Genomic DNA, 25,960 nt, shown 5'->3' on the forward strand with positions numbered 1-25,960 from the left:
CACGGAAACGCCGTTTACCTTCCCGCTGGTAAGCGGTCCCTATTTATCTACTTGCACCCGGGGGTGCTTTCGAAACTGCTAGGTTGGCAGGCGCTGGGACCGAGCAGCGGGAGCGCACCCCGCCTTTCGATCGGCAAGCCCTAGGCGCTGAGGCTTTAACCCACAGCGCCACCTGCGTCCCTTCCTACTGGAGACAGGATAGCTAATTTTAAAAGGTCATTTCTCTGTTTGGTGTGCATCCATTGTCTTCTTTATTATTTATTATGATTTATTGGTTTTTCCAAATTATTGCAAATCCATCCAAATGTAATTTAATACAATTTCTTTTAAAAAAAATAAAATCAGGTTTCCCACTCCTGTTACAAGCATATGTCCATCTCTTCGTCCTGTTGCTACACCATCTCTTCTTCCATATCTATTTCATCCTTATTTACTTCTTGTTGTCCGTTTTGTGTGCATCCATTGCCATGCCATTTAAACCATCGCTACTTTGCGGGATGCGACATAAAACCAAGTTTGGAGCCATAGGCAGCTGTAGCAGATGGACTTACAGCAGAAATGTGTAGGTTCGACTGAAGCTAGTATCTTCCCCACATGCAGTTTAGGACACCGCACTGAATATACATAAACGTGATCCTTCAAAAGTGACGGGAGTTTTACATTTTCACCTTGTCTGATATTTATTTGAGGAACGGGGGTTTGAGATTACAAAAAAAGAAAGATGAGAAAGAGTTCGGTCTCGCATACTGGATGACACCCCAAAATACAGTTTGTGTGAATGACAATACAAAGGATGCACTGGTGAAAAAAGGCAGGAGCTGTATAGCTGCTATATAGTCAGCCCGTTCCTGCACTCTACCCCACAACCTGTCAGGCGGTAGAGGACCCCACCCCCACGGCAGGTTGCCAGGAATGGATAAGACAAGGAAAAGTCCTTAACATCTGCTTTTTATTCAATATTCACAGAGAGAAGCTTTGGAATGCAACCTCTTGGAATAATGGTGTTGTCCCGAGTGAGTCTCCACCCACTCAGTTTCTCTCACTTCCTCAAGCGTCATCACTGTGGGTGCTGCAACCTGCCCTCTGCCTTTGAGCTCTTTGCTCTCTTACTTTCAATGCTCACCAGGTTCTGGGAGATGGTGGGTCTGGAATGCTTTCTAAAGACACTGTGTCCGTCAGCTGTTGCCTTCCTGGTGCTGCTTCTTCCTCCTCTCCCATTATTTCCCAGCTTTCCCCCTCATCTTCCTCTGAGTTGTGACCTCCCTCAAACCCTTGTTGTAATTCTGAACTGTCTTCTTCTTCCCTGGAAGGGTCAGGCTGGGGAGGTGGTCTCCACCATTCCTCCTCTGCCCACTTCCTGACACAGCCCAAGGAATTATCACTCTCACGTGTCAGATGTGAGGTACCCAATGAGATGTGACATTGTTCGTGGAGCCCAGTGGATAAGTTCTCTGCTGAATGCACTGCCATGTAGTCCAAATCACAACCTGAACACGGGACATAAGATCAGAACACATAGGGCCAAATTAGATCCATTCCCCAAGGCCTACTAAAAAAAAGCCACATGGATAAGCTGGTGTAGCCAACATGGTGTCGTCTAGAAGTTGTTAAGACTCCATTAGCTCTGGCCAGAGGAGGTGAGGGATGATGGGAATTGTAGTCCGAAAACATCCAGAGGGCACCACATTGGTTTCCCCTGAAATAGAGTCTTTCTCCAAATTGCATGCCCTTTTCTCCACCAAGAGCAGAGTGTTTGAGCCCTTACTTACAGCAAAAGATGCTTGCATCTCTACTTTGGGTGTTTCCTCATAGCGGATATCTATTTTATTATTTAAGGAGACAGAAAAAGAATAAGACTTCCATAGATCACCTGTGTCTAATCAATACAGAAGAGTGATTCAATGCAGCTCAAGGATGCAGAGTTAGTGCTTTTTGTTTTGGAGAAAATGCTCAACGTTTGCCAGGCTGGGAGAAATAGGATCCCAAAATATCATTCTATCACTGTGGCTTCCACAGATTTTTTGGCTTGGTATTACTTCTCAGTGCTTCAACATGGCATCCATTGTATATTATATGAGACATAACCCTGTAGCGGGTGTGTTAATCTAAAAAACTGTGCCCAAGCTATGATTTTTTAAAATATATATTTCTGAAGTTATTGCTATTGCTTGCAAAAAAGGAGAGGGGGAGACAAGGAAATAATGCTTCACAGATAGGAAAAAAAAGGAAGAAATCCACTATATATATCCAATATACGTGTCCAAAATATGTCACAACCATAAAACACTTGCATTTCGGCAGGGACTGTGCATCTGAAAGACTCTTAGAGGTGGGATCTTTTCACTCGCGTGTCAGATTAGATCCCATCCAAATAAAAACGTGGCATGCTCACTGGCACAGAGTCCTGGTTTAAAAGATTAAAAGATACAAGATAAAAGAGAACACATTTCTTCGGGTAATGATCTCGGGTCTTCAACAATTCACAGTGACAAAAGGAAGGAAAGCTGTCTTTGGGGAGGTTAAAATGCCGAACACTATTTAGAAAAACCGTTTAGAAAGCAGCACTGAAGAACAGCTGGCTTTGATTCACACCACCACATTTTCTGCATGTTGAGTGAACCCAACCCAATGGAGCCTGTTCTTCTGAATAGCTTCGCTGCAGGGCCTGTTGCTTGGCAAGTCTTAAAATCTGAACTTTCCGGGCGGTTGCTAAAATTGTCTTTTCCGTCTACAGTCTTCTTAAAGTGCATAACACGAACGCATTTTAGCGTTTATCAAGTGCTGTCCACTGCCACTGACTCTTCTTGCTTTTTTTTTTTTTGGTTAAGCTCTTGCTCTAGGAAAAGTATCTTTTATCCCAGAAGGTAGTGGTCATGAGCATCCATCTGCATGGATCTGCTTGCTGTGACTTCAGGCGTTCCTTACGAGTAGCGCCACATGAAAGGAAGCTGCGCATGGCTCAGTACGTACCAAAACGTTTCCTGGCAAAAAGAAGAAGCCAGTCAACAACCACGTGCGCCATCTGCCAAAGACTAAAGATATGATAGAGTAGCAGCTGCGGGAGGTTCTGTTCTTGCCCAATACATTGGAAAACAAAGCATGTAGCAGTTTGGCGGTACCAGAAGGCTGGTCTCCCTTGGGAATTTTATCTAGATTTTCGGTCCAGGCTGCTCCTGCTCCTCCACCTGCTCCTCCACAGACTGCATGTCTTGCACATACACAATAAGTTCAGAGGCCTCTCCCCCCTGGGTGTAGACTGTCACTGTCCCGATCCCTTCCACCTCATCGGAGGAGACGACCAAATGGTGCTGCTCGCCCAGCTCGACGGAAGCTTGCTGCAATGTTTCCTGAATCATCACTGTGTGGTTGGCTGACTGCTCCTCTTCTGTCACCTGCGAGAAAACGGGAGACGTTACAAAGGGTTTCTTTGGATGGCGGGGCTGCAATGTTTCTAAAACGAGAGCAAGGAAAGCTAGGTGTGAATATATGACCAAGCCCCGTATTTCATAAATTATTGGTACTAAAGGAGATTGCACTATTTGCTTCAGTTAAATAACAGATGAGCTCGCACAGCTGATGACCCACTAGGGAAGGGATGTGGGGCAGTGGCAGACCCCTGCTTTGCATGCAAAAAGTCCCGGGAATACTGAACTACTGAAAGACCTAACGGATGTGCATTCATAACCAAAATTTGAGGGTTTCAGTGCATGTACAGGCGTTTCATCGCTGGCAAGGGAACAGCAGAGCCGAGGCGATGACAGAGGAGTTTGGTTTCCTTATGCACTTTCCCTTTGCTGAATTGCAGCCCATGAGTTTAAGCAGTTGGTAGCCAATCTGTGCCACAAGGGAAATACAGGCACATCAGCGCATTGATATCCACTCAATGGACTAGAAGCAATTCCATACTAAGGAGATGCATCTGAACAACAGCGTAGATTAGCCCAGCACCATGGCTCACTTGCCAGAAGGACTGTTTACCATTATTATCAATTTTTAATCCCACCTACTCAAGGACCATATTATCCTCAAAAGGACCATGAGAAAGACTGAAGGAGAGAACATGTCTGATCCAAAGTCGCCTAAAGAGGTTCATGGCTGAGCAAGGATCTGAAACAAGGTCACCAGCGCATTATCCACTGTGTTATTTGCATCATCTGGAGAAATAAGTACAATTCCAGGAAGACATTCATGCTGAAGTGAATGTGTTTTAATAATCACACCCCAACACCTGACACCTTCTGTCCCGGCAAATATTTATTCAGAGCGGTGTGCACTAAGACGGTCAGCCTTGCAATGGTTATCTTTGCTGTGAGCCACTGTAGGGGGAAAGCAGAGCATGTAAGTTATGCAGAGGTTGGTCACCATCATTTGTTTCGTTGGAACTCTTTCTCTATTCACCTCCTCCCATGGGGAGAGAGCCAGTGTGGTGTAGTGGTTAAGAGCGGTAGTCTCGTAATCTGGTGAACTGGGTTCGTGTCTCCGCTCCTCCACATGCAGCTGCTGGGTGACCTTGGGCCAGTCACACTTCTCTGAAGTCTCTCAGCCTCACTCACCTCACAGAGTGTTTGTTGTGGGAGAAGAAGGGAAAGGAGAATATTAGCCGCTTTGAGACTCCTTCGGGTAGTGATAAAGCAGGATATCAAATCCAAACTCTTCTTCTCCCAGACCAATAGCTACTTTCCCAAGGGGAGCAAAAACAAACTACATTTAATTTACAGCACACAGGTTCAAACACAAAACATACTTCCTGGGTGTAAAAAAAAAGGACAATTTTCTCTCAACAGACTATTTTGGATTAAAAACGAGTTAACTCAGAACATCTGAGCCCACTTTACTATGGATTTTCATTCAAAGATCTGCAATTGCCAATGCACAATCTTTTAAAATGGAAAGTTGGGGGAAGGAATCAACTCTCCCCCAAATACAACTTGCAGAGTACCTGCAAACTATATCCACTTAATGCCCGTCAGGCCAGTAATGGAAATATCAGATAGCCCAAGGCTCCCTTCATTTCCAGCAAGTATGCTCTCTGAAATAATAATGGTAATAGCAATGAAGCATGAGCATGGGGGAGAGGCAAAACAAAAAGAAAGGGAGCCATCTTCATTATTTTTTTCCTTGCGGAAAGAAAAAATGCAATTGCGTTGTGCCAAAAGGTTTGTTATATGACGCAGCTGTGCTCAACAGAAGGACGTTTTATGTGTACATTGATCAGTTTATGCCAAGCTGGCTGCGCCATTTAATTGATTTAGGCTGGCTTCTTCTTTTGTTTGGAGAATGAATATCTTTTATTCAGGTTTCGTTTCTGTTTAATTTCATCCGAAAGATGACAACACAGGAGCTGGAGCTCTAGTGAAAAAGCCCAATACAACACCTCACAGTGACAGGCGGCAACCGGTAAGCCATGCAGGCAAAGACACTCTACTGAAAACAACCATCCTTTACTCTTCCTTTGGATCCTCTGTTTCTAATAAGACTGTGAAGCAGCACAGAGCTGGAAACTAGGTGGACCATGGGGGGAAAGAAAGGCATGTGGTAGCCCAAGTAAATAAAGATCACTGGGAGAAGAGGCAGAAAAAACCAATCATTAACGTGTTAGCTTTGTGATAGGGCCAAGCTTAGCAGTCTCACTCAATTACATCATCATCATCATTTGTCAGGGAACTGCCATCAGTGCCGGAGGGAGAGAGCAAAATCCAGAGAGATTCCAGAGAGCGTCCAGGGATTGGGAGAGGCAGCCCATCTTCTGGGGAAGAAAATCAGCGTAGCACCAGTGGAGAAGGGGGGCAGATGGGGGAAGCGGCGAGGCGGTCCCATGACTCCTTGCCGGGGACCAGCGGGGAGAGTAGGGGTCCTCCGCTGCCTACGCCCTCCTTGCGCAGGAGGCTTTTGCGCAGAGAGAGGAGACTAGGCGTCAAGGAGCTTCTTTGCTGGAAGAAGTTTAAGAAACGCCCACTGACGGATTCTGCCAGCGATTGAGACAGCCACGGGTGAGTGGCTGTCCGGACAGAAAAGGTTCATTCAGGCAACCCAGCCAGGTCTTTGCACCGGCTTACGCGCGAGCAACCCCTAGAACCATTACATCATCATTATTATTATTATTATTATTATTAGTATTATATTTATTTATACCCCGCCCATCTGGCTGGGCTTCCCCAGCCACTCTGGGCGGCTTCCAACAGAACACTAAAATACAATAACCTATTAAACATTAAAAACTTCCCTAAACAGGGCTGCTTTCAGATGTTTGTGTCAAAATTCAGGGTCGGTCAGAGGTATGTGCCTATCTCTCCAGGCACCGGCTGAATTCTTTCGACCTCCCTCCGGCGACTCCCGGTAGGAAAAACACACGAGGTCCGTTCCGGCGATTTTCCTCAGGCTGTGAGAAAAACACACCAAACTGCTTCTCCTCCTCCCTGCTCTCCAGCATATCCCCAGGGAGGGGAATCAGACACAGACGGAAATGTATCTACATGTTTTTATTCCTGTCTTCAGCAGTCATATAGAGAAAACATGTCTGCTCTCTTCAACAAACAGAGAGAAACTCAAAACTCCACCCATGTACATCCTGTACAGGTCATATGACACACACTGAGCTAACATCCGGTGCTCAGTACAGAATGGACTGCCCCTTTGTTTCCATGGCAACAGTCACATACATCCTGTCTGGCTTTGCAGCCACAAGCAGCTGACTGAGCTGCTATAGCCTTTGCTTGCTGCAGCATTGCTGCTTTAGAATAACATACTCCCCCTAAAGTATCAATGCGTGCTGCGAGCAAAGCGTCATCCAGAGAAGAAAACAAACAGTTGTTATACTTATAACACTCCCCTGTTGTTTCAGTTCCACCCTTGGAACTACACGCCACTGGTTTTACCAATGTACCTCTCTGGTTGTGTGACTTCCAAGGAATGAGTGCATCTGCATTACCTAGGTTAGCAACTCTCTGTTGTGCCTTTGTCTCTGACTCAGACACAGCTTCAATTTGACGTTGGTCGTTTACAACAGCAACAGCTAAGTTAGCAAACTCTTGTGAATACCTCTTGGGTGGTACACCCTTCGTTGCTCTCTCAGACCTACGTAAGAGGTGCTGCTCTTCTCTGCTTTCTGGTTCAGCCTCTGAACTCTCTGAAGAACCAGTACTAAGCTTAATCAGTGGTTCATCCTCCTCTTCTGAGGGTCTAGTCATTATGTGAGATTTCCTCTCAATGACTGTGACAACTGAGCTGTCTGAGCTATCGCTGTCATCATCAGTACTACTGAATTCAATAAGATCAAACTCATCATCATCATCATCAGAATCATCATCATCACCTGTGGGAAATGTGTGAACAATCACTCGCTCCTGTTCAGGAGCACTCTCTAGAAATTTTGTGAGAATCACCTGACCAGATTCAGACAAAATTACTCTGTAGAGACCCTTTTCATAACCCACAAAAATGCCTCTGGCATTCTTTACTCCACCTGGAGCTTCTGTCCTCACATGAGACCCAAAAACCTTGAAATGGGCAACTGAAGGTTTTCTGTGGAACAGTTTCTCAAAAGGAGAACTTCCCAACTCTTTTGAAAACTTTCTCAACCACGTGTAACAATATGACATTAGCGACTCAGCCCAGTACTCATGTGGCAGATGTGAACTAAGCAATTGCGCATGCATTCCCTTTTGCAATTCTTTGTTCACTCTAACACAGACACATCTGTTCCAAGCTTCTTCGGAACTAGCAATTTTGTGTCTTATCCCTTTCTTCTTCAGGAACCTCTGGAAATCCTGTAAGAGAAAAATTGGCTTCTCATCTGTGCAAAGACAATTTATGTCAGCATCATGCATATTCTTAACCTTGTCACAAAACTCTTTAAACCTTTCTAAGGCTTCTTTCGGTCTCTCCAAAAGATAAATCCAGACAAAACCTGAAAAAGAATCAACACATATTAGGTAATACTTTGCATTGCCTCTAGAAGGTGCTAGAGGACCAATCACATCAGCATACACCCGCTGAAATGCCTTGTCAACCCTCGAGGTGACCTGCTTGGTGTTCTTCTTGGCTACACCTGCAAAAGAAATCATGTTAGAATCACAAGAATTACATTCCATGTAATCACTTTGATCAAAAGTCAACAAATACAGTCCATCTTTCTCTTTGGCAGAAAGATACAACTCTCCATCTTTGTAGATCTCGCAGTGTTGATCATCATAGGACAGTTTTAGTCCCTTCTTGGCAATCTGCGAAACGCTGAGCAGATTGTACTTCAACTCTGGAACCAAATAAACATCGTTTATAGTCAAGTTCAGACTTTTAAGATACACAGTCCCAATTCCGGTGGCTTCCAGCTCTTGACCGTTGGCTTGTTGTACAACGAAGCTTTGCTTCTTAAACGACGAAAACAAATCCCTGCGATGGGTCATGTGAACCGTCGCTCCCGTGTCTAAAACGAAGGAATTCCCCACTTGTGGTGTGGCTTTTAGGGACATCAAAGCCTTTGCAGGCTTCGCCTGTGACTTGGCATGACGTCTGCCTGACGCCTCAGACTTCGTGGAGCTTCTCTTGGCTCCTTTGTTCTGACGTGGCTTCCTGCAGTTCCGCTGAAGATGCCCAGTCTGTCCACAATTGTGGCATCGGACAACGTTCAAAGCTACGGCGTCTCCTCCAGTAGCTACAGCAGTGGGGGTGTCTGAACTCCGTTCTTGTCTCCCCCTGTCCTTCACTTCCAGGGCGGCAAGTCTGTCATGTTCACAAAGAACCATGGCAAAGACCCTGTCCGACGTTAGATCAGCTGCTGGGAGAGACCCCAGCTGACTGGCAACCGTTTTGTAAGTCCGATTCAGGCTGTTGATCACCATGAAGCAAAACACTTCCTCCTGCAGACGGAAATTGCGTTCCACCATCTGCTGACGCAGAAATTTCATTTCCGTCAGGTGCGCTTGAACATCTCCATCAGGCGCAAGCCTCAGGTTGGTCAGCTTTTCAAAATACAGCAACGCTGAGGAACCAGCATCTCTCTGATGTGTCCTTCTCAGCGTGTCCCAAACATCTTTCGCGTGTTCTAAACTTTGTATATGGATAAGCTGCGAATCTGACACACACAGAATTATTGCCGTTCTGGCCTTCAAATCCTGTGACTCCCAAGCACGCGTTGGTGCTGCAGGGATGGGGTTCTCAATCACCCCAAACAGTCTCTGATTCTGCAGCAAGGCCTTCATCTTGATAGACCAAGATGCATAATTGTCACTGGTCAAAAGGGGTGGAGAAGGCAGGCTTCCCTTCTTGACATCCATTTTGAGTCCTTGCATTGACTCTCAAACACAAGCCTCTAAAATCCAATAGCTGGCTTGTTTACACTCTGTGCACCTGGCAGCAATAACACTGGCTGCTTGGAAAGTCCCTTTCAACAGTTCCTTTGTAAGGGCCTAGTCAAAACACGAGCTGTTTTTGCCTCTCTGGGCACAGCCTGACTTCCAGCCCTTATCTTGAAACTGGCCTGCGTTGCTAAGCAACCACATTCCTTTCCTTGGACAGGAAAAACCACAGGAATGTTTGGAATGCAGACTCTTCTCTCTCGGAGCTGTTTTTCCCAAACGTTGCTCCCATGAAGCAGAGAATTAATCCATCTGCATTCACACTCTTAAGCCCGAAAATCTCATACCTGGGCTCCGTAGCTTGGCTTTCAGCTTCTTCTGGTCAGCTTCTAGCTGCAGAGAATCAGCCTCCATCTCAGGCTTCCATGGAGAGGGATGAATACAGTCTCCTTGATGCAGACTCCCATGGATCGTAGCAACCATCCTCTGCTACCAATGTCAAAATTCAGGGTCGGTCAGAGGTATGTGCCTATCTCTCCAGGCACCGGCTGAATTCTTTCGACCTCCCTCCGGCGACTCCCGGTAGGAAAAACACACGAGGTCCGTTCCGGCGATTTTCCTCAGGCTGTGAGAAAAACACACCAAACTGCTTCTCCTCCTCCCTGCTCTCCAGCATATCCCCAGGGAGGGGAATCAGACACAGACGGAAATGTATCTACATGTTTTTATTCCTGTCTTCAGCAGTCATATAGAGAAAACATGTCTGCTCTCTTCAACAAACAGAGAGAAACTCAAAACTCCACCCATGTACATCCTGTACAGGTCATATGACACACACTGAGCTAACATCCGGTGCTCAGTACAGAATGGACTGCCCCTTTGTTTCCATGGCAACAGTCACATACATCCTGTCTGGCTTTGCAGCCACAAGCAGCTGACTGAGCTGCTATAGCCTTTGCTTGCTGCAGCATTGCTGCTTTAGAATAACAGTTTGGTAGTTATTTTTCTCTTTGGCATCTGATGGGAGTTCCACAGGGCGGGCGCCACTACCGAGAAGGCCCTCTGCCTGGTTCCCTGTAACTTCACTTCTCGTAGCGAGGGAACTGCCAGAAGGCCCTCGGTGCTGGACCTCAGTGTCTGGGCAGTATATTATTATTATTATTATTATTATTATTATTATTATTATTAAAGAATTCTGTTGGTGCTGCTCTCCTGATGCATCACGGATAAAACCAGCTTGTTGTGCTGCCTCAACCCAGTCTTGTGCCTCCAAACAAAGGGGGAACCGAATTCTTGTTTTTCACTTACTGCTTGTAGGAAGGGGAACAACAGAACCAGAATTGCAGGGTTGGAAGGAATCACGAGCATCATCTAGTCTAGGGGTAAGCAAACTGTCAGTGTTTGTAAAAAAAGAAAAGAAAAAAAGGAAAGGGTTCTGACCTCCCTTTGTCTCCTCAGCCTGGTCCTCAGACCCTTGTCGGCATAAAAGAGTCCACAAGAAAAGTATCGTTGCATAGTTTTATTCTTAAAAGTCTTTCTGCAAAAGCGGCTGACCAACTGTACACACATTAACACTACCAGCTTTCACTAACCAACCAACCAACCCAACACCAAACTAACATTTCTCACTCTATATGTGGTGGACCGGACTATATATATATATATATATATATATATATATATATATATATATATATTGGGGGGGATGAACGAATTCCTATGCCCCACAAATATCCCAGAGATGCATTTTAAATAAAAGGACACTCATGTAAAAACACGCTGATTCCCAGACTGTCCGCGGGCCAGACTGAGAAGGCCCACAGACCTTAGGTTGCCTACCCCTGATCTAGTCCAACTCCCTGCATTGCAGGAATCTTTTGTCCAACGTGGGGCTCGAACCCACGGCCCTGAGAATAAGGGTCTCATGCTCTACCAACTGAGAAGCATGAGCTTGGGTTCAAATGGAACAGCAAGCCACGCTCTGGCTTATTTTGTGGCATGGCGGCAGCGGGGAACTACAGGAACTTCTGAGCAGCATGCCTTAACTCGTTGGCCCCAAACCATCCTTTGTTTTAAGCTACATTTTAATACAAAGTGCGGACATTAAGAAGCATGTGAGGATAGTAAAGATAACCAGAATGTAACCGCAGGGTTGCCACATGTCCTCTTTTTCCAGGACACGTCCTCTTTTTCATGATGAGAGTCGTCATAGAGATCCATAGTCAAAAGTCGGCAAATGTGTCCTCTTTTTTGCTTTTCAAAATATGGCAACCCTAGAAGGTGCAACTGGGAACAGGTTTTCCTGGTGCACCACTTGTAAGGAAAGTTGGGAGAGAAGTGTGTTTGTGTGTGTGTGTGTGTAGAGGGAGAAAACCAGAGGATCAATGGCTCAATCAGAGGATCTCAGCTGGCTTCATGGAGTCTGTCAGCTGCCTACCAAGGTATTGGGCTATCCAAGGCAAGCATTAAGAACTGCACAGATTACACATATATAACAATTTATACTGCTGGATCTAGACAGGTAGCCAAATGAAAACATATATGGCAATTGAAATAGGTACGCGAACCTCTATTTCACTGCTGTGTTTGGATCCAAAGAGATTTGTCACTGGTGATGGAATTTCAACGTCTTTTCAGATGGCAGGGGGCCGTTTAGTTTTCCAGGTGGTATCACAAAACAGGTTTGCAAACACCACACATGTTATTCCTAAGGCAACAAGACTCACTGCCCAGCATTCACCGAGACCTGCAAGCAAGTATATTGTAACCTGAATGGGATTCGAAATTGGCTTTGTTTACATTGAAAGCTGCACATAATTTTAAATGCATCTGAGATGCGCAAATAAATAACAAGGAGAGGAAGATAAATAAAAATGCCGCTGACGCGAAAGTGAAATGAAACTAGAATCTCATTTGGTGCAAGGGCGACAAAGGAATGCTTATTCAATTTTATATTCTCCTGAAATGAAAATGGCCAATAAAGAAAGTTAACAGCCTCTCTACCTGACTTTATCCAGATGTTTTTCATTGGTTTTGTCATTCCAGGAAAAATGATTAACTGCTTTCACTTGTGGCGCTCCTTGTGTTCTCGTTCTCTCTCTCTCTCTCTCTCTCTCTCTCTCTCTCGTAGACATCTATCTATATTCCTCTTAGCGTGACAAATTGCTGTGTTTCTCAGGTTGGCAACACTTCATGTCAGCTCAGCACTTACATGTCCTCTGCTTAGGTCCTATTGGATTGATCCATCTTTCCCAAAATTCTGCTTTTTTCGTTTATCCCTCTAATAAGGGAGTCAATGAGACAACAGCAGCTTTCAAGCCAACTGAAGATGCCCTTCCATTCCCCCCCCCCCCCGCCCGGCAGCACCTACATTCTTTTCCATTGCTACCTGAAGCATCCTCCTTGCTTCCTGGCAAGAGCTTGACGTGCAATCTATTTGTGTGTGACTACGTACACACGTGGTGCCGGGTACCTGGAAGTGGTACCCAGAAATGGGGAGCACCCTGGAGATCCCTCCTGGCTCGCAAGAAGTCCCACCCCAGAGCCCAACAGAGAACCTCAAGATGGCAGTTTCTGCATGTGCTGTACACTGGTACTCGGGTAACATACACTTCCAGTTACAGACTCTGCTAACCCAGAAATAGTACCTCGGGTTAAGAACTTTGCTTCAGGATGAGAACAGAAATCGTGCTCCAGTGGTGTGGCGGCAGCGGGAGGCCCCATTAGCTAAAGTGGTGCTTCAGGTTAAGAACGGTTTCAGGTTAAGAACAGACCTCCAGAACAAATTAAGTTCTTAACCCGAGGTACCACTATATAGTGAAGTGAGGGACACATGAGGCTCATCCACCTGGGAAGGTAGCTCATCTAGGCTTTGTGGGATATCTTCAGGAGAAGAAAAGGCTAAGGAGTAACTCCTGCACAAATCCAGAGTGGAGTCCCTAAGGTGGTTGGATGGCACCAGGTACGCCTCCTTCTGGCAACTCCTGCAGCCAAGCTGGTGCCAAACATCTGCTTTCTTTTGGGCCACATCAGCCAGGTTGAGAGGGGGACCTCCATACACACTGCCTAGGCTTGCACCCCGGGGAGGTCACTTTGGTGCTGCCAATGCAGCAGATTGACTTCACCCCTGGAGACACACTCCACTCTCTCAAGACAGATGAATGCCAACAACTTTCAATCTTTTCCCCCTGATATAAAAAATCCAGCTAAGCCTTTATCAACAAGGAAGATGGTCCATCTGCTGGTTCATTTTAGGTGCCCCTGTTTGTACGTTCTATAGCTCTAAGATGTATCTAATTTTTACATATGTCAATAATAATAATAATAATAATAATAATAATAATAATAAATTATTTGTACCCCGCCCATCTGGCTGGGTTTCCCCAGCCACTCTGAGTGGCTTCCAACAAAGATTAAAAATACATCAAAATGTCACACATTAAAAACTTCCCTGAACAGGGCTGCCTTTAGATGTTTTCTAAATGTCAGGTAGTTGTTTATCTCTTTGACATCTGATGGGAAGGCGTTCCACAGGGCGGGCGCCACTACCAAGGCGGCCCTCTGCCTCGTTCCCTGTAGCTTTGCTTCTCGCAGTGAGGGAACTGCCAGAAGGCCCTCGGTGCTGGACCTCAGCATCCAGGCAGAATGATGGGGTTGGAGACACTCCTTCAGGTATACAGGTATATATGTCAAGATCTAGCATGGTTAATGATGATTTTACAATACGACACCTGAACAAAGCAGCCTCCTGTCTTCTGTGTTACATTTATGAAAGTGATTTAAAAATGTGTGATGGTGGAGCGTGGACACCATTTCTTTGGTTTCTTACACATAGCCCCTTACGACTAGATGTACCTGCTCACGTTTCAACAACGTATGACGGAAAGCTGAGGATCAAGCAACAAAGAATAGTTGGGGCATTTATTTCGCTCAACTTGAGATTCTGCAAGGCTAGCCAATGAATTGTTCAAGTTCTCAGCTAGTTTGGTTCTCTCGGGCTACCAAACCGATTCCCTGAGTCATCACTTCTACTGAGCAGAGACACCCTGGGAGACGCGGTGGAATACAAAGGAGACTACAAGGAAGAGGTGAGGAGTGGGGAGGAGCAGAAGCAGCCATGCAAATTTTGCAAATGGTTCTGGCCCACTTGAAACCCTGTACCATTGCTACTCAGTTACTAAAGTGTAAAAGGACTCCCGGATGGTTAAATTTGACTATGGGGTACGGCACTCATCTCGCTTCAGGCTGAGGAAGCCGACCTTTGTACGCAGACAGCTTTTCTGGGTCATGTGGCCATCATGACTAAACTGCTTCTGGCTCAACAAGACACAGTAATGAATGCCAGTGCACAGAAATGCCATTTACCTTCCTGCTGCTGTGGTACCTATTTATCTACTTGCACTGGTGTGCTTTCGAACTGCTAGGCTGACAGTGTGAGGTAGGCCAGTCACCCCAACTCCTTGAACAGGGGAGCCTCGTGCTGCTTGCATTGGCTGCTAGAACTGGTGCTCCAGCCAACACAAGCAATATACAATGAGCACTGCCAAAGGTGAGGGAGAATAAGAGGAAGATCATGCCAAGAGTATTTAGAGTGTAGCCATTTTCATCTGTCACAGAAGCAATGCTTGTTGCTCAGCAGTTGGACTGAAACCGAAGGGGCTTGAGGGGGAGAGATCACACTATTCCGTAGCTCTGAGTTGCCACAGGATTAAGGCTCAGGACTTTCAGCAATCCTTGAGCTTTATAATAGTCTAGCTTCTCAACATTTGATAAGGACTCCCTGGAATATGACTCCCCCCCCCACTCTTGATCTTCTGCATATATAAATATATCTGCATTATCATATGCTTCTATCCCCCCCTTTTTTTAACACAAAAATTATTAGCATAATGCCACCAACACAAAGATTTGAAACAAAAGCTGCAAAGGAAGTCATTTGGCAATCAACACAAGAATTTATCTCAAAGGGTGTCTACATAGAATAAAAGCTAAGAGTATATAACAAGGACTCAGTGCCTTATGCAAGTATCTGAAAACATACAATTTTATTGAAATGTGTTTTTATGAGCAAACCATGATCTTAAGGTTCTTTATGAATAATGAAAGCCCTAATTATAAAAATGGGGTGAGAAGGATGCCTCATACTTCCATTAGAAAGCCATTTTTTTTTTCTTCCCGACTCCATCAAATAAGTCCCCAGCAGAACCTCTGCAACCTCACTGCTTCCAATAGCTTGCAGATTGCTACCTCATTACAGGATAAAGCTCAGAAATGGAACAGAATGCAGGTCAATTCTCTTGCCTAGAGGCCAATTTAAACAGTCACTTTCTCCACAATGTGGAAATCTATCTTTGGAAGAAATGTAGCTACTCTGAACCAAGCAAGCCAGGAGGCAAATGGCATATGGTTTCATGAGACTGAAATCACCTCAGTTTCCTTGTGGGGGATTGCAAGTTTGAGAGTGCGGCCCCTGTGTCAGTCACTCCTGTACATAGAATTCCAAAATGTGTGTGAGAGAATGATGCTCCAAGCTTTCCCCCACCTGCAACATGCAAGGACTTTGAATACAGTGAATGAGAAAGGGAATAATTTTCCAAGATCAGTGATGCCTCCATCCTTTCACCCCCCATCCTGAGCTGGAACCATCCAGGGAAAAGGTTGCATGCCTGATGTCTCGCTCACCCGAGCTACCAGTTGCTCAATGCACTAACATAATAGGCTCGCAATAAGTATTTTGATGTCATCTATCGAAACCAGCCCTATATCTCCCCACAACTTTATATACAGGAATAATGAAGTTGATTACATTCTGTTTTAGGCAGAGAATTCACACATTCTGTAATGCCAAATCCAGAAACAAATGTGGTTCAAGGTGGTGCTGCAAGGACAGCCCAGTATTGAGCTGTCTAGCTAAACAAATGTGGTCTCAAATAGCTTAGAAATATTAACTGGTTATTTGCATACAACAAACAGCCAGAAGTACCACTCCTTCTGTCTAATGCACACATGCACACACAGAGAGAGAGAGAGAGAGAGGAAAGAGTTTTGACCTGTTTCACGACAGTAACAGTTCCTGGGGCCATGGCAACGACAGAAGCGACGGCAGCTGCATCGTGGGGCTCCGATCCCAGCTCTATGATCTGTTGCAGGATGTTCACAGCCGCGGGGTCAAGTCGTCCCCCTAATCGGAGAGAATGTCAGTATGAGAACCAGGACGGCGTTAACAGTAACACAAACTTGCCAATCTTTGGGGGGCCGCTAGGGGGCGCCTTGGAAGATGGCGGATATTAACATCTATCCTGCTCGCACGAGGTAATTACAGGCTGATTATGGGGAGTATATCGGTCTCCCTTCATCTCTCCAGGGGGGAGAGATGCCGTTTTCACCTGCTGTTGCCATAAATCACCCCCGAGTTCGGAAGAAGGAGCGGGTGAGGCACTGGGTGCATAACCCTTGGCGGGCCTCGGAACGCCTCCGAAGCTGCTTCCAGGAGCGAAACTAGTTGCGCTACTTAAAAGGAAAAAAATTGGGAAAGATAACGCACATGCTTCAAGAGAGGCAGGAGGTTTTTATCTGCTAACAATTTTACCACTGAAAGGAAGAAGACTGAGACGGACTGAGAAGGAAGATTACATTAAAGTACTACAAATATGGTATGTGGATTGGAATGCCGGAACTAAGGGGGGGGGGGGGAATGACTTATTATTTTTTTTGCTCTGTGTGATTATTATTATTACCCTCCCTCTGAAGATCTGTCACAGAAATAAATTGCAAATGGGACTAAAAATGAATTGTGTGGAAATAATTATGAACTTAAAGGTTTTACTCTGTGAAGGATTTGGAAAGAAGAAGGGCTCTCTCTTGTGACGCAGTAAGAATGGAAACTTGATAAGAGACCTGTGTTGTTGGAGTTGGTCTTGGGGAGGGTGAGCCGAAGATATATTATTTTCAAGGAGATTGCGAACTGGAAGGGGCAGACCTCCTGCAAAAAGACTAATTTACAATGCAACAGGTCGGAAAAGCTAAAGAGCGAGTTTCTAGACTGTATTTCATCAGAACGACAAAAATGGCGATTACTCGCTCGAGCAGAAAGGACTGTTGGAGGAGAGTGATTTACGAGAGAGCAGCACAAAGCCCACACAGAAATACAAATAAGACTGTCTTTTTCAACCCACTTGCGGAGCATATCGGAGGAAAATGGAAAGGAAAATGAGTAATGACAAGTATTGAGAAGAAGAGACTGGAAACATCATTCTTAATATGGAAGCAGAACAAATATTTGAGGATTGGACTCTTGCCAATCAAGAAGCTTGGGTACCCCCCACAAAAATTTACAATTTGGAAAACAATTGGATTATATGATATGTATTGTTGTAATTTGGACTAATTGATTTGATGTGTTTAATTTGGAAATATGAAATTTAATAAAAATTATTTTCAACCCCCCCCCCCCAAAAAAAAAACTTGCGAAATCTTCTGTTCAAATTCATCTCCTTTTGTTTATGTTTCCACCGCTGCACATCCCGGCATGCCATTGCAGTGAGAACTTCCCCTGCTGACCCCTCGTTCAAATCCGTCTTCACATTCTTCCCTAGTTTCTTACAGAATCCTGTCTTCTCCCCTCACCACTGGTCTGGTCATATACTTAGAAGCAGGCCCCACTGGCGGCACTGAGTTTGCTTTGGAGGAATAAGAGCTTGCGCCCTAATAAACTGGTCAGTCTCCAAGGTGCCAAGAGTCTCACTTGTTCCATTTACCTTTGGTGACCTCAGTAAGTCGTCAAACCTGACTCAACAGGCTGAACTGCTGTCACCTGACGGCACCAGGCCCAAATCTGGCAGCTATAGGCTGACATTGCCCGGAGCGGGTCTTTTGTGCACCCCCCAACCCCACCTCACACTCTTCACCAGGCATTAGTGGGGTTCGGACTGCTCTGCTAGTTTCTTTTCAATGTTAGAACAGAAGCAACCCGCCTCTGTGCTGTCCCCAACTGCTTCAAGTTTTTGCAGGATTTGGGAAGAAGCTGTGTTAGTGGCACCAGGCCACAGCCAATATGCCTTTCTTTCTCAGAGTCGCTCTGGACTTGGCAACTTTAATGAAACAAAACAATATGCTCGCTAGTGAAGCCACTTTTGTTGACAATGTAATTGTTGGTACTAAAGGGTTAAGAGGTAACAAGTCGCTCTAATCACTGAGCAGCTGAAAGTCATTAAGCATCCAGGAATGTGAGTTGGTTTGTATGAATAGTCAGTTCACCCCTATTTCTCTCTCTTCCCCCCTTGACCTGACTCGCAGACTCAGTTTGTGGCCATGGGCGTGTTTGCTGATATGAGTTAAGTTTAGAGTAAAGTTTTCTTTATGCCGGAGATAAAAGCATGTGTGCTTTATCACCAGGGTTTTTTTTGCTTTTGTGAATAAAGTTTTTCCCTGAGTTCGAAAGTGCTTGCTCCAGGATTCTTCATTTATGAAAGGTACTGACTCTCCTGCCTCCTTCAGCCGCTGCATGAAATTCTCTGCTGAGATAAGACTTATGGCGTTGGAAGCGCACTGGACGTTTACTTAACATTAAACTAATCAAAGTTTAATGGACAGTAATGCTGGTGTAATACTGCAGCAGCAGGAAGTACCAGTTCAAATGCAATCTTGACCATGAATCTTTCTGGGTGGCCCTAGGTTAGCTACTCTTTCTTGTTGTTACTCTCAGACCTACATTTGCAATTCGTACTATCTTTAGGGAAGCTTTTAATATTTCATGAATTACTGTATTTTAATATTTTTCTGGAAGCCGCCCAGAGGGGCTGGGGAAACCCAGCCACATTGGGGGGGGGGGAGGTATAAATAATAATGATTACCACACAAGGATTATTGAGCTAGTGTACGGGGACTTGTTTTGAACGCTCAGCATTTATACATTGCTTTTGCGAAACATTTGTTTCTCCTTAAAGAGAACGTTTTACCATTCTCCGAGGTATATCGCAGGTCCTGTAGAGCAGCAACTGCGGCCTGAGTTCCTTGCATATCTTCAGCTTCTGTGATATGGAGATACTGCGTTTCTTCAGCAATTTCTGCTTTGGGCTGCAAAAAGAGCCAGTGATCGGTGATCAAAGGGAATTAGCTGGCAGAAGCACATCACAAAGATGCCAAACAGCTATTGCAGTGTGGAACTATTGACGAGGGACAAGGGACGCGGGTAGCGCTGTAGTCTAAACCACAGAGCCTAGGACTTGCCGATCAGAAGGTCGGCAGTTCAGATCCCCATGACAGGGTGGGCTCCCGTTGCTCGGTCCCTGCTCCCGCCAACCTAGCAGTTCAAAAGCACGTCAAAGTGCAAGTAGATAAATAGGTACTGCTCTGGCGGGAAGGGAAACGGCGTTTCCGCGCGCTGCTCTGGTTTCGCCAGAAGCGGCTAAGAAGCGGGTAACTGCTGGCCACGTGACCCGGAAAAACTGTCTGTGGACGAACGTCTGCTCCCTTGGTCAGTAAAATGAGATGAGCACCGCAACCCCAGTGTCGTTCGCGACTGGACTTAACTGTCAGGGGTCCTTTACCTTTAAAGGGCAATGGGGGGGGGGAGGATCCTTTTGCCAGATGGCATACATCTCTGCATGCTTACGCAAGAGGCAGTGCATTTTTTCCATCTTATAAGGCAGTTTATGTCGTCGTATTCTCATTGGATCCCAATTACAGTGGTACCTCAGGTTACATACGCTTCAGGTTACATACGCTTCAGGTTACAGACTCCGTTAACCCAGAAATACAGTGGTGCCACGCAAGACGAACGACTCGCAAGACGGAAAACCTGCTAGATGAAAGGGTTTTCCGTTTTGGAGGCACTCCGCAAAACGAATTTCCCTATGGGCTTGCTTCGCAAGACGAAAATGTCTTGTGAGTTCCTGCGGGGTTTTTCCCCTCCCCCCCTTTTACTAAGCCCTAAGCCGCTTATCAGCTGATCCGCTAAAAGCCGCTAAACCGCTAATAGCGCTAATCCGCTAAGCTGTCAATGGGCTTGCTTCGCAAGACAAAAAAACCGCTATACGAAGAGCCAAACGGAACGGATTAATTTCGTCTTGCGAGGCACCACTGTAGTATCTTGGGTTAAGAACTTTGCTTCAGGGTGAGAACAGAAACAGTGCTCCGGTGGCACGGCAGCAGCGGGAGGCCCCATTAGATAAAGTGGTGCTTCAGGTTAAGAACAGTTTCAGGTTAAGAATGGCCCTCCGGAACGAATTAAGTACTTAACCTGAGGTACCACTGTACATCCCCCACCTTGACCCTTTTAGAGAAGCTCAAGATTTCAGGACCAGCTGCCACAGCTTGGCTTTACCTCCCACTTTGTCTCCCCATCATACTCGACCAATCTGAGTCTATGTTTGTTCTTGAGGTGTCTGTTGAATTCCCACTTTGTACCATACACAAAGTTGCAAACTGGACACTTAATGCCACCTGAAGGAAAAGAAAGAAAGAAGGGGGGCGGGGAGAGAGAACAAGATGAACTTCATCATCACAGTCTTTGCCTCTTGTTGTTGATAAATTAAGGCATAAGCACGCCAGTAAGAAATCAGCACGCCAGGTTACCAGGTTGCAACTTTCTCAAGTTTAATAGATGATTACTTTCCAATTTGCACAAAGCAAATTTTACGCACCTTTAAACGGCAACACGTTGTCAGTTATATAACTACTATGTTTTTACCATTGATGCTGAAAATACTTTTGTTTTTTTGTTTCCCGGCAGCAGAGTATTTCAGGTAAATTCTGTCTGCGCAGGCCCACGCGCAAATTGTTTTACTAATTTTTAACTAGAAACGCGAAAAATAAATCTACTACACAAGGAGTTAAGAATTTGTTTTTAATATATTTCCTATTACCGTGCTCAAAATCTCTGGCAATTTGGACATATTAAAAAAATAAATAAATTGCTCCTTGATTTTATTTATTTATTGTCCTGATTCAGAAGAAGCCCTGAAATCTTGCTGTGAAATATCAGGGTTGGGGGAAGCACAGCATGGTGGGAAATGTTACTTTGCACTGAGCAGCAAAACAAAACATAGCCCTGAGTTATGGATGCTTGAGGAATTCCTTATTTGTGAATTCTGATACGGACACACCTGACCCACTCGTCCCAACCTACAGTGATTGGGGGCACAGTAACCATTCAGACTTTGCATTTTTTTTTCTGATTTTGCAATGCGTTGTTTTTTGTTTGTTTTTTACTATATATCTTGAAATGTGCATATGATGTGTATTTTAGGATTAATTACATTTAGAAATGTGTATTTGGTTGTTATGTAGATTTACAAAAAGAAAGAATGAAATGCAGCAGTGGCCACTAATCCATTCATCCCTATTCTAAGGCATCTCTCCGTTTTAAATAAATAAACCACAAAATCTTATGGTATCGTACTGGAACAGCATAGTGAAATGGTCATTTGCAGTAAGCAATCATCAACAATGAAGGTGAAAAACCTGGGAAACAGTTCCAGAGCTGTTTTGTAGGACCTTGGGAATGGGGCGAGGGGGAAAGAAACATACCGAAAAAGACTCAAAACTGAAAAAGAGATATCAGAAATAAGACCCTTTTCTGTTTCTCTGCTATCCTGTCCCCCACTGTTAAGGGCTAATAATCACACCAGTGATACATCCGCTGGCTCACTGTGGAATTGGCTCAGCATGTGGGAGCTGCCATGACACGTCTTGTGATCTTTCCTGTGATCCGGATTGGATGAAGGGCAGTCTATGAGTGAACTAAATAACTATCGCAAATATAAATGGTGTCTCTACATCCCAACTCCACATGCTTTCGTGCAGTGGCAAGCCACCCTAATCTCGCAGCGGTATGTTGGAGAATTTGCCACTGGCACATTGTTTATCAGTTGCAGAAATGTCTTTGCGCCAAACGTTTTCCGCCTCCAAGCCAAACTCTTTCAAGATGGGACTTCATCAACGCGGCGGAATGGAATAATTTCCTCTATTTCATTTCATAAAACCTCATTAAAGTGAGGTTCATTTGCTGACATTTATTAGTCCTCAAGGATTTCCTAAGTCCTGCCTATTATTATCTTTAACCGCTTTAGACAATGAAGGCTGCTTGATTTTATGCTAAACTGGAATAGCTTCTCTGTCAAATGTTTTTAATATGCAACATTGCATGGCTCCCTAGTAAGTACCTTTGGCACAGGATAGGAGAAAGATACCATCAGTTACCAAATCTGAAATGAAATATTCATTTCGTATCACCCTCTTAATAAAAACTCAATTAGGCACAAGACCTTCCTCTATTTCTTTTAAATTAAAATTACTGTAACAATAACACCCTGCTAATTAAAATGGGCACCTTTGTCACTGCGACTTTAATTAAGGAACAACAAATGGAAGCATGCAGTTGAGCCAGTAGCAGAAAACTGTGCGACAGCTAATTGACACCGCAGCTAAAGAAAATTAATTTTCATCCAATTCATTAAATACTTTGGCAATACAGACAGGGGGAAAGGTCACTGAATGACATACCTTATCTGCTTTTGACACCCGTGCATGTAGTCAAATCATATTGGAGTATTTCATATTTCAGAAATGCCAAAGGAGCAATTTCACTGTTGGCCTCCCCACCATCCCCCTGGACGGGGACACACACACACACACACACACACACACACAAACTATTAATGCACTAACTGGTCGCTTGGAAGTGACATTTAGTTTCTATATTGCATTAATAAGGGGTCACAAAATGAAAAGAAGTCACAGATAACAAGCAGCCAGAAAACCCCTGAGGATCTGTGTGCTACTGATAGTATGGGAAAACGCTCGTTTTAGAAGGCTTCCTATCTGCAGTTTCCCACGGCGAACCTCCTTTGGCTTCTTACAGTCCTTGAGTTTAAGCTACAGCATCAGGACACCCATAGGGAAACTTACAGGAAAACACTTCCATTAAGTACTTTTCTTACTAGAACTCTACGTGCAACTGGATGCCCTGGGCTATTTCCTTATCAATGGTTACAGCTCCAGATCCTTACAGTTTGCCTTTTAAAAATGCAGGAAAGTTTAAGCAACAAAATAATTAATAGGTTTTGCTGCATGGAGCAGCTGACGCTTAAAAAACAAAACAGCTTTGGCTTCACTGGGCAAATCTGCCTGAAGTTTATAACCTATATTCTGGCCACAGTACCGTCTTTTTGGCAACAGGGAGGCCATGTGGTTGACTGTCTTTGAAGGGTATTTTAGAGATAGCTGGGATGCCCAGGCCCTGTTGTTAGCTCATTTTATCTATAATTATAGTGGTCTTCTGTCATGGAGTGGCTGGATGCAGAGGAGTTGGGGGGCCCTACCAGCTGGGGAACCCCCAAGGGAACCCCCAGGGGAAGATGATTCAGAGTCAGGGGGGTCAGTGGTGGAATGGCAATGAGTGGTCAGAGGGAGCGGTCTGGGAGGAGGAAGGGTCGCAAACAGAAGGGTTTGGTGAGCAGGAAGAGGCTGTGGCAGAGGGCAATTCAGACTCAGAGGCAGAAGTGGAGGCTGGGAGGGAGGCCCAGAGAAAGAAGGCAGGCTGTTGAAGAAGTAAGGGAGTCTCCCCCTCCTGCCGAGACCAGCTCCCTCTCCCCTGGTCTCATAGAATGTGCAGAGAAGTGAGGAGGGCAGAGCAGAGGCAGGTTGTGCACAGACGCAATTCGCAACTGCTTGGGAAATACCTGGGAGAGGAGGAGACTTGGGAAGTGGTGGGAAGGCCATGCAAATGCCTTCTTGGAGCAAGACCAACTGGGGAGAGGTTGCTGGGATCACTAGGCCTGTGCTGTTTTGGTTTTTTGCAAAAACATTTATGGAAGTGAGAGCTGGACCATAAAGAAGGCTGATCGCCGAGGAATTGATGCTTTTGAATTATGGTGCTGCAGGAGACTCTTGAGAGTCCCATGGACTGCAAGAAGATCAAACCGATCCATTCTGAAGGAAATCAGCCCTGAGTGCTCACTGGAAGAACAGATCCTGAAGCTAAGGCTCCAATACTTTGGCCACCTCATGAGAAGAGAAGACTCCCTGGAAAAGGCCTTGATGTTGGGAAAGATGGCGGGCACAAGGAGAAGGGGACGACAGAGGACGAGATGGTTGGATAGTGTTCTCGAAGCTACCACAATGAGTTTGACCAAACTGCGGGAGGCAGTGAAAGACAGGAGTGCCTGGCGTGCTCTGGTCCATGGAGTCACGAAGAGTTGGACACGACTAAACGACTAAGCAACAACAACAATAAAGATTTAACTGCACTAACACCAAGGGCCCCCCCCCCTTTTGATTGCTGACCTGCACTTGCCTCCAGCTCCTAACATTTCCTTTCTCTTTAACTTCTAAAACAAGTTAATCTGGCTACTAGATACACATTTGTGTATCATAGAGGGGGAAATGTACAGTAAATCCAGCATGAATTCTGAAGGCATAGATACGTTGCTGACTTTCTGTGCAGACCCCCCATTTCCTAATGCAAAGTCGTGAAGGTTCATGAAGTGGAAACTGCTCCCCATTCCATCAAATGTATATGGCTTGCCCTGTTTCTATACTTGCATTCTTGGCCGCTGTTGCACAAATATGTTTATCCATGGAAAAACAAACATAGCTGCCCACGCACCTGATGATTCACATGCCAGCAGGGATAGGAAGCAGCCTTATTCCATGCCGGACCATCAGTCCATTAGCTCAGTACTGTCTACCATGACAGACAGTGGCTCTCAAGGTTTCAGGCGAGACATAACAGGAACTGGATCTGGGGCCATTGGAATGCAATGCACGTGCTTTTCAGTATATGTACAGCCCCCTTCAAAGTCCATGCTGCAAAAAATGCATTTGTTTCTAAGGTACTGCAGACCTCTATCTTCCTTGTGGTTTGGAGGACTCAAAGAAACTAACATCTGGGTCCACTCACTGTGATGCTTTTGTCCAGGGGTTGGCAAGGCTTACTGGGCATGGGCAGGATCACTCCCATGAAGATCCTCTATGGGCCGGTACGGCGCAGTGCGATGCCAGAAATCCCGTCTGTGCATGTCCGCGGGGCCGGAAATCGCTTCTGCGCATGCCCAGATGCCGAAAATCATGCCTGTGCAAAAGCGATTTCCAGCGTCTGGGCATGCGCAGAAGCAATTTCTGGAGCCGCAGAAGAGAGTCCCTGTGCAGTGCTGGTTTAGCGCAGTGCGCGGGGATTCGCCGAGCGGGTGGCTGGGTTCAGGGGCGGCTCGTGGGCCAGTTAAACGGCCTCTGTGGGTTGCTTCAGGCCCATGGGCCTTAGGTTGCCGACCCCTGCTTTTGTCCTCCAGTTCCCATATTTGCAACAGTGGAAGGGGGAGGGCAGACAGCATTTATTCTGAATGCATTTGGCTTGTGTCACTGTTTCTGTGTTGTTGGAACATGGATTAGCACTTCCGATAAATGTGAATTCTTTGCAGACATTTTTTTTTAAAACAGCTAAGAAAGAAGAAAAGAATAATTTGGAAATGCTTTTTAGAAATGTCACGCTTGGGAGAATGATGTTTTATTCATTATCTAGAGCGGCTGTGTTAGTCTGGCATCTATTCTACTGTAAAAAAAAAAAAAGTGAATTTTGAAATCCCTGCAAGATGCTTTTTAAGGAGGGGGAAAGTTCTGCATTTTTTCGTTCAATATGGGGATAAACACTTGGAAACCATCAAAAATAA

General features: G+C 45.2%; 1 protein-coding gene across 1 annotated transcript in view; it reads right to left on the reverse strand.

Moving 5' to 3' along the window:
• Positions 1 to 333: 333 nt before the first annotated feature.
• The window catches only part of ZFAT (zinc finger and AT-hook domain containing), a 92,805-nt gene continuing 67,178 nt past the window's right edge, over positions 334 to 25,960 (reverse strand). The window contains exons 13-16 of the mRNA XM_079984164.1: positions 20,617 to 20,735; positions 19,250 to 19,367; positions 16,343 to 16,473; positions 334 to 3,392 (exon numbers count right to left, since the gene is read on the reverse strand). Coding sequence (XP_079840290.1) covers positions 3,150 to 3,392; positions 16,343 to 16,473; positions 19,250 to 19,367; positions 20,617 to 20,735 — 611 coding nt within the window. The 3' untranslated portion in view covers positions 334 to 3,149. The remainder of the gene's footprint in view (positions 3,393 to 16,342; positions 16,474 to 19,249; positions 19,368 to 20,616; positions 20,736 to 25,960) is intronic.

This window comes from Podarcis cretensis (genome assembly GCF_951804945.1).
Source record: "Podarcis cretensis genome assembly, chromosome: 7".
Lineage (NCBI taxonomy): Eukaryota > Metazoa > Chordata > Lepidosauria > Squamata > Lacertidae > Podarcis > Podarcis cretensis.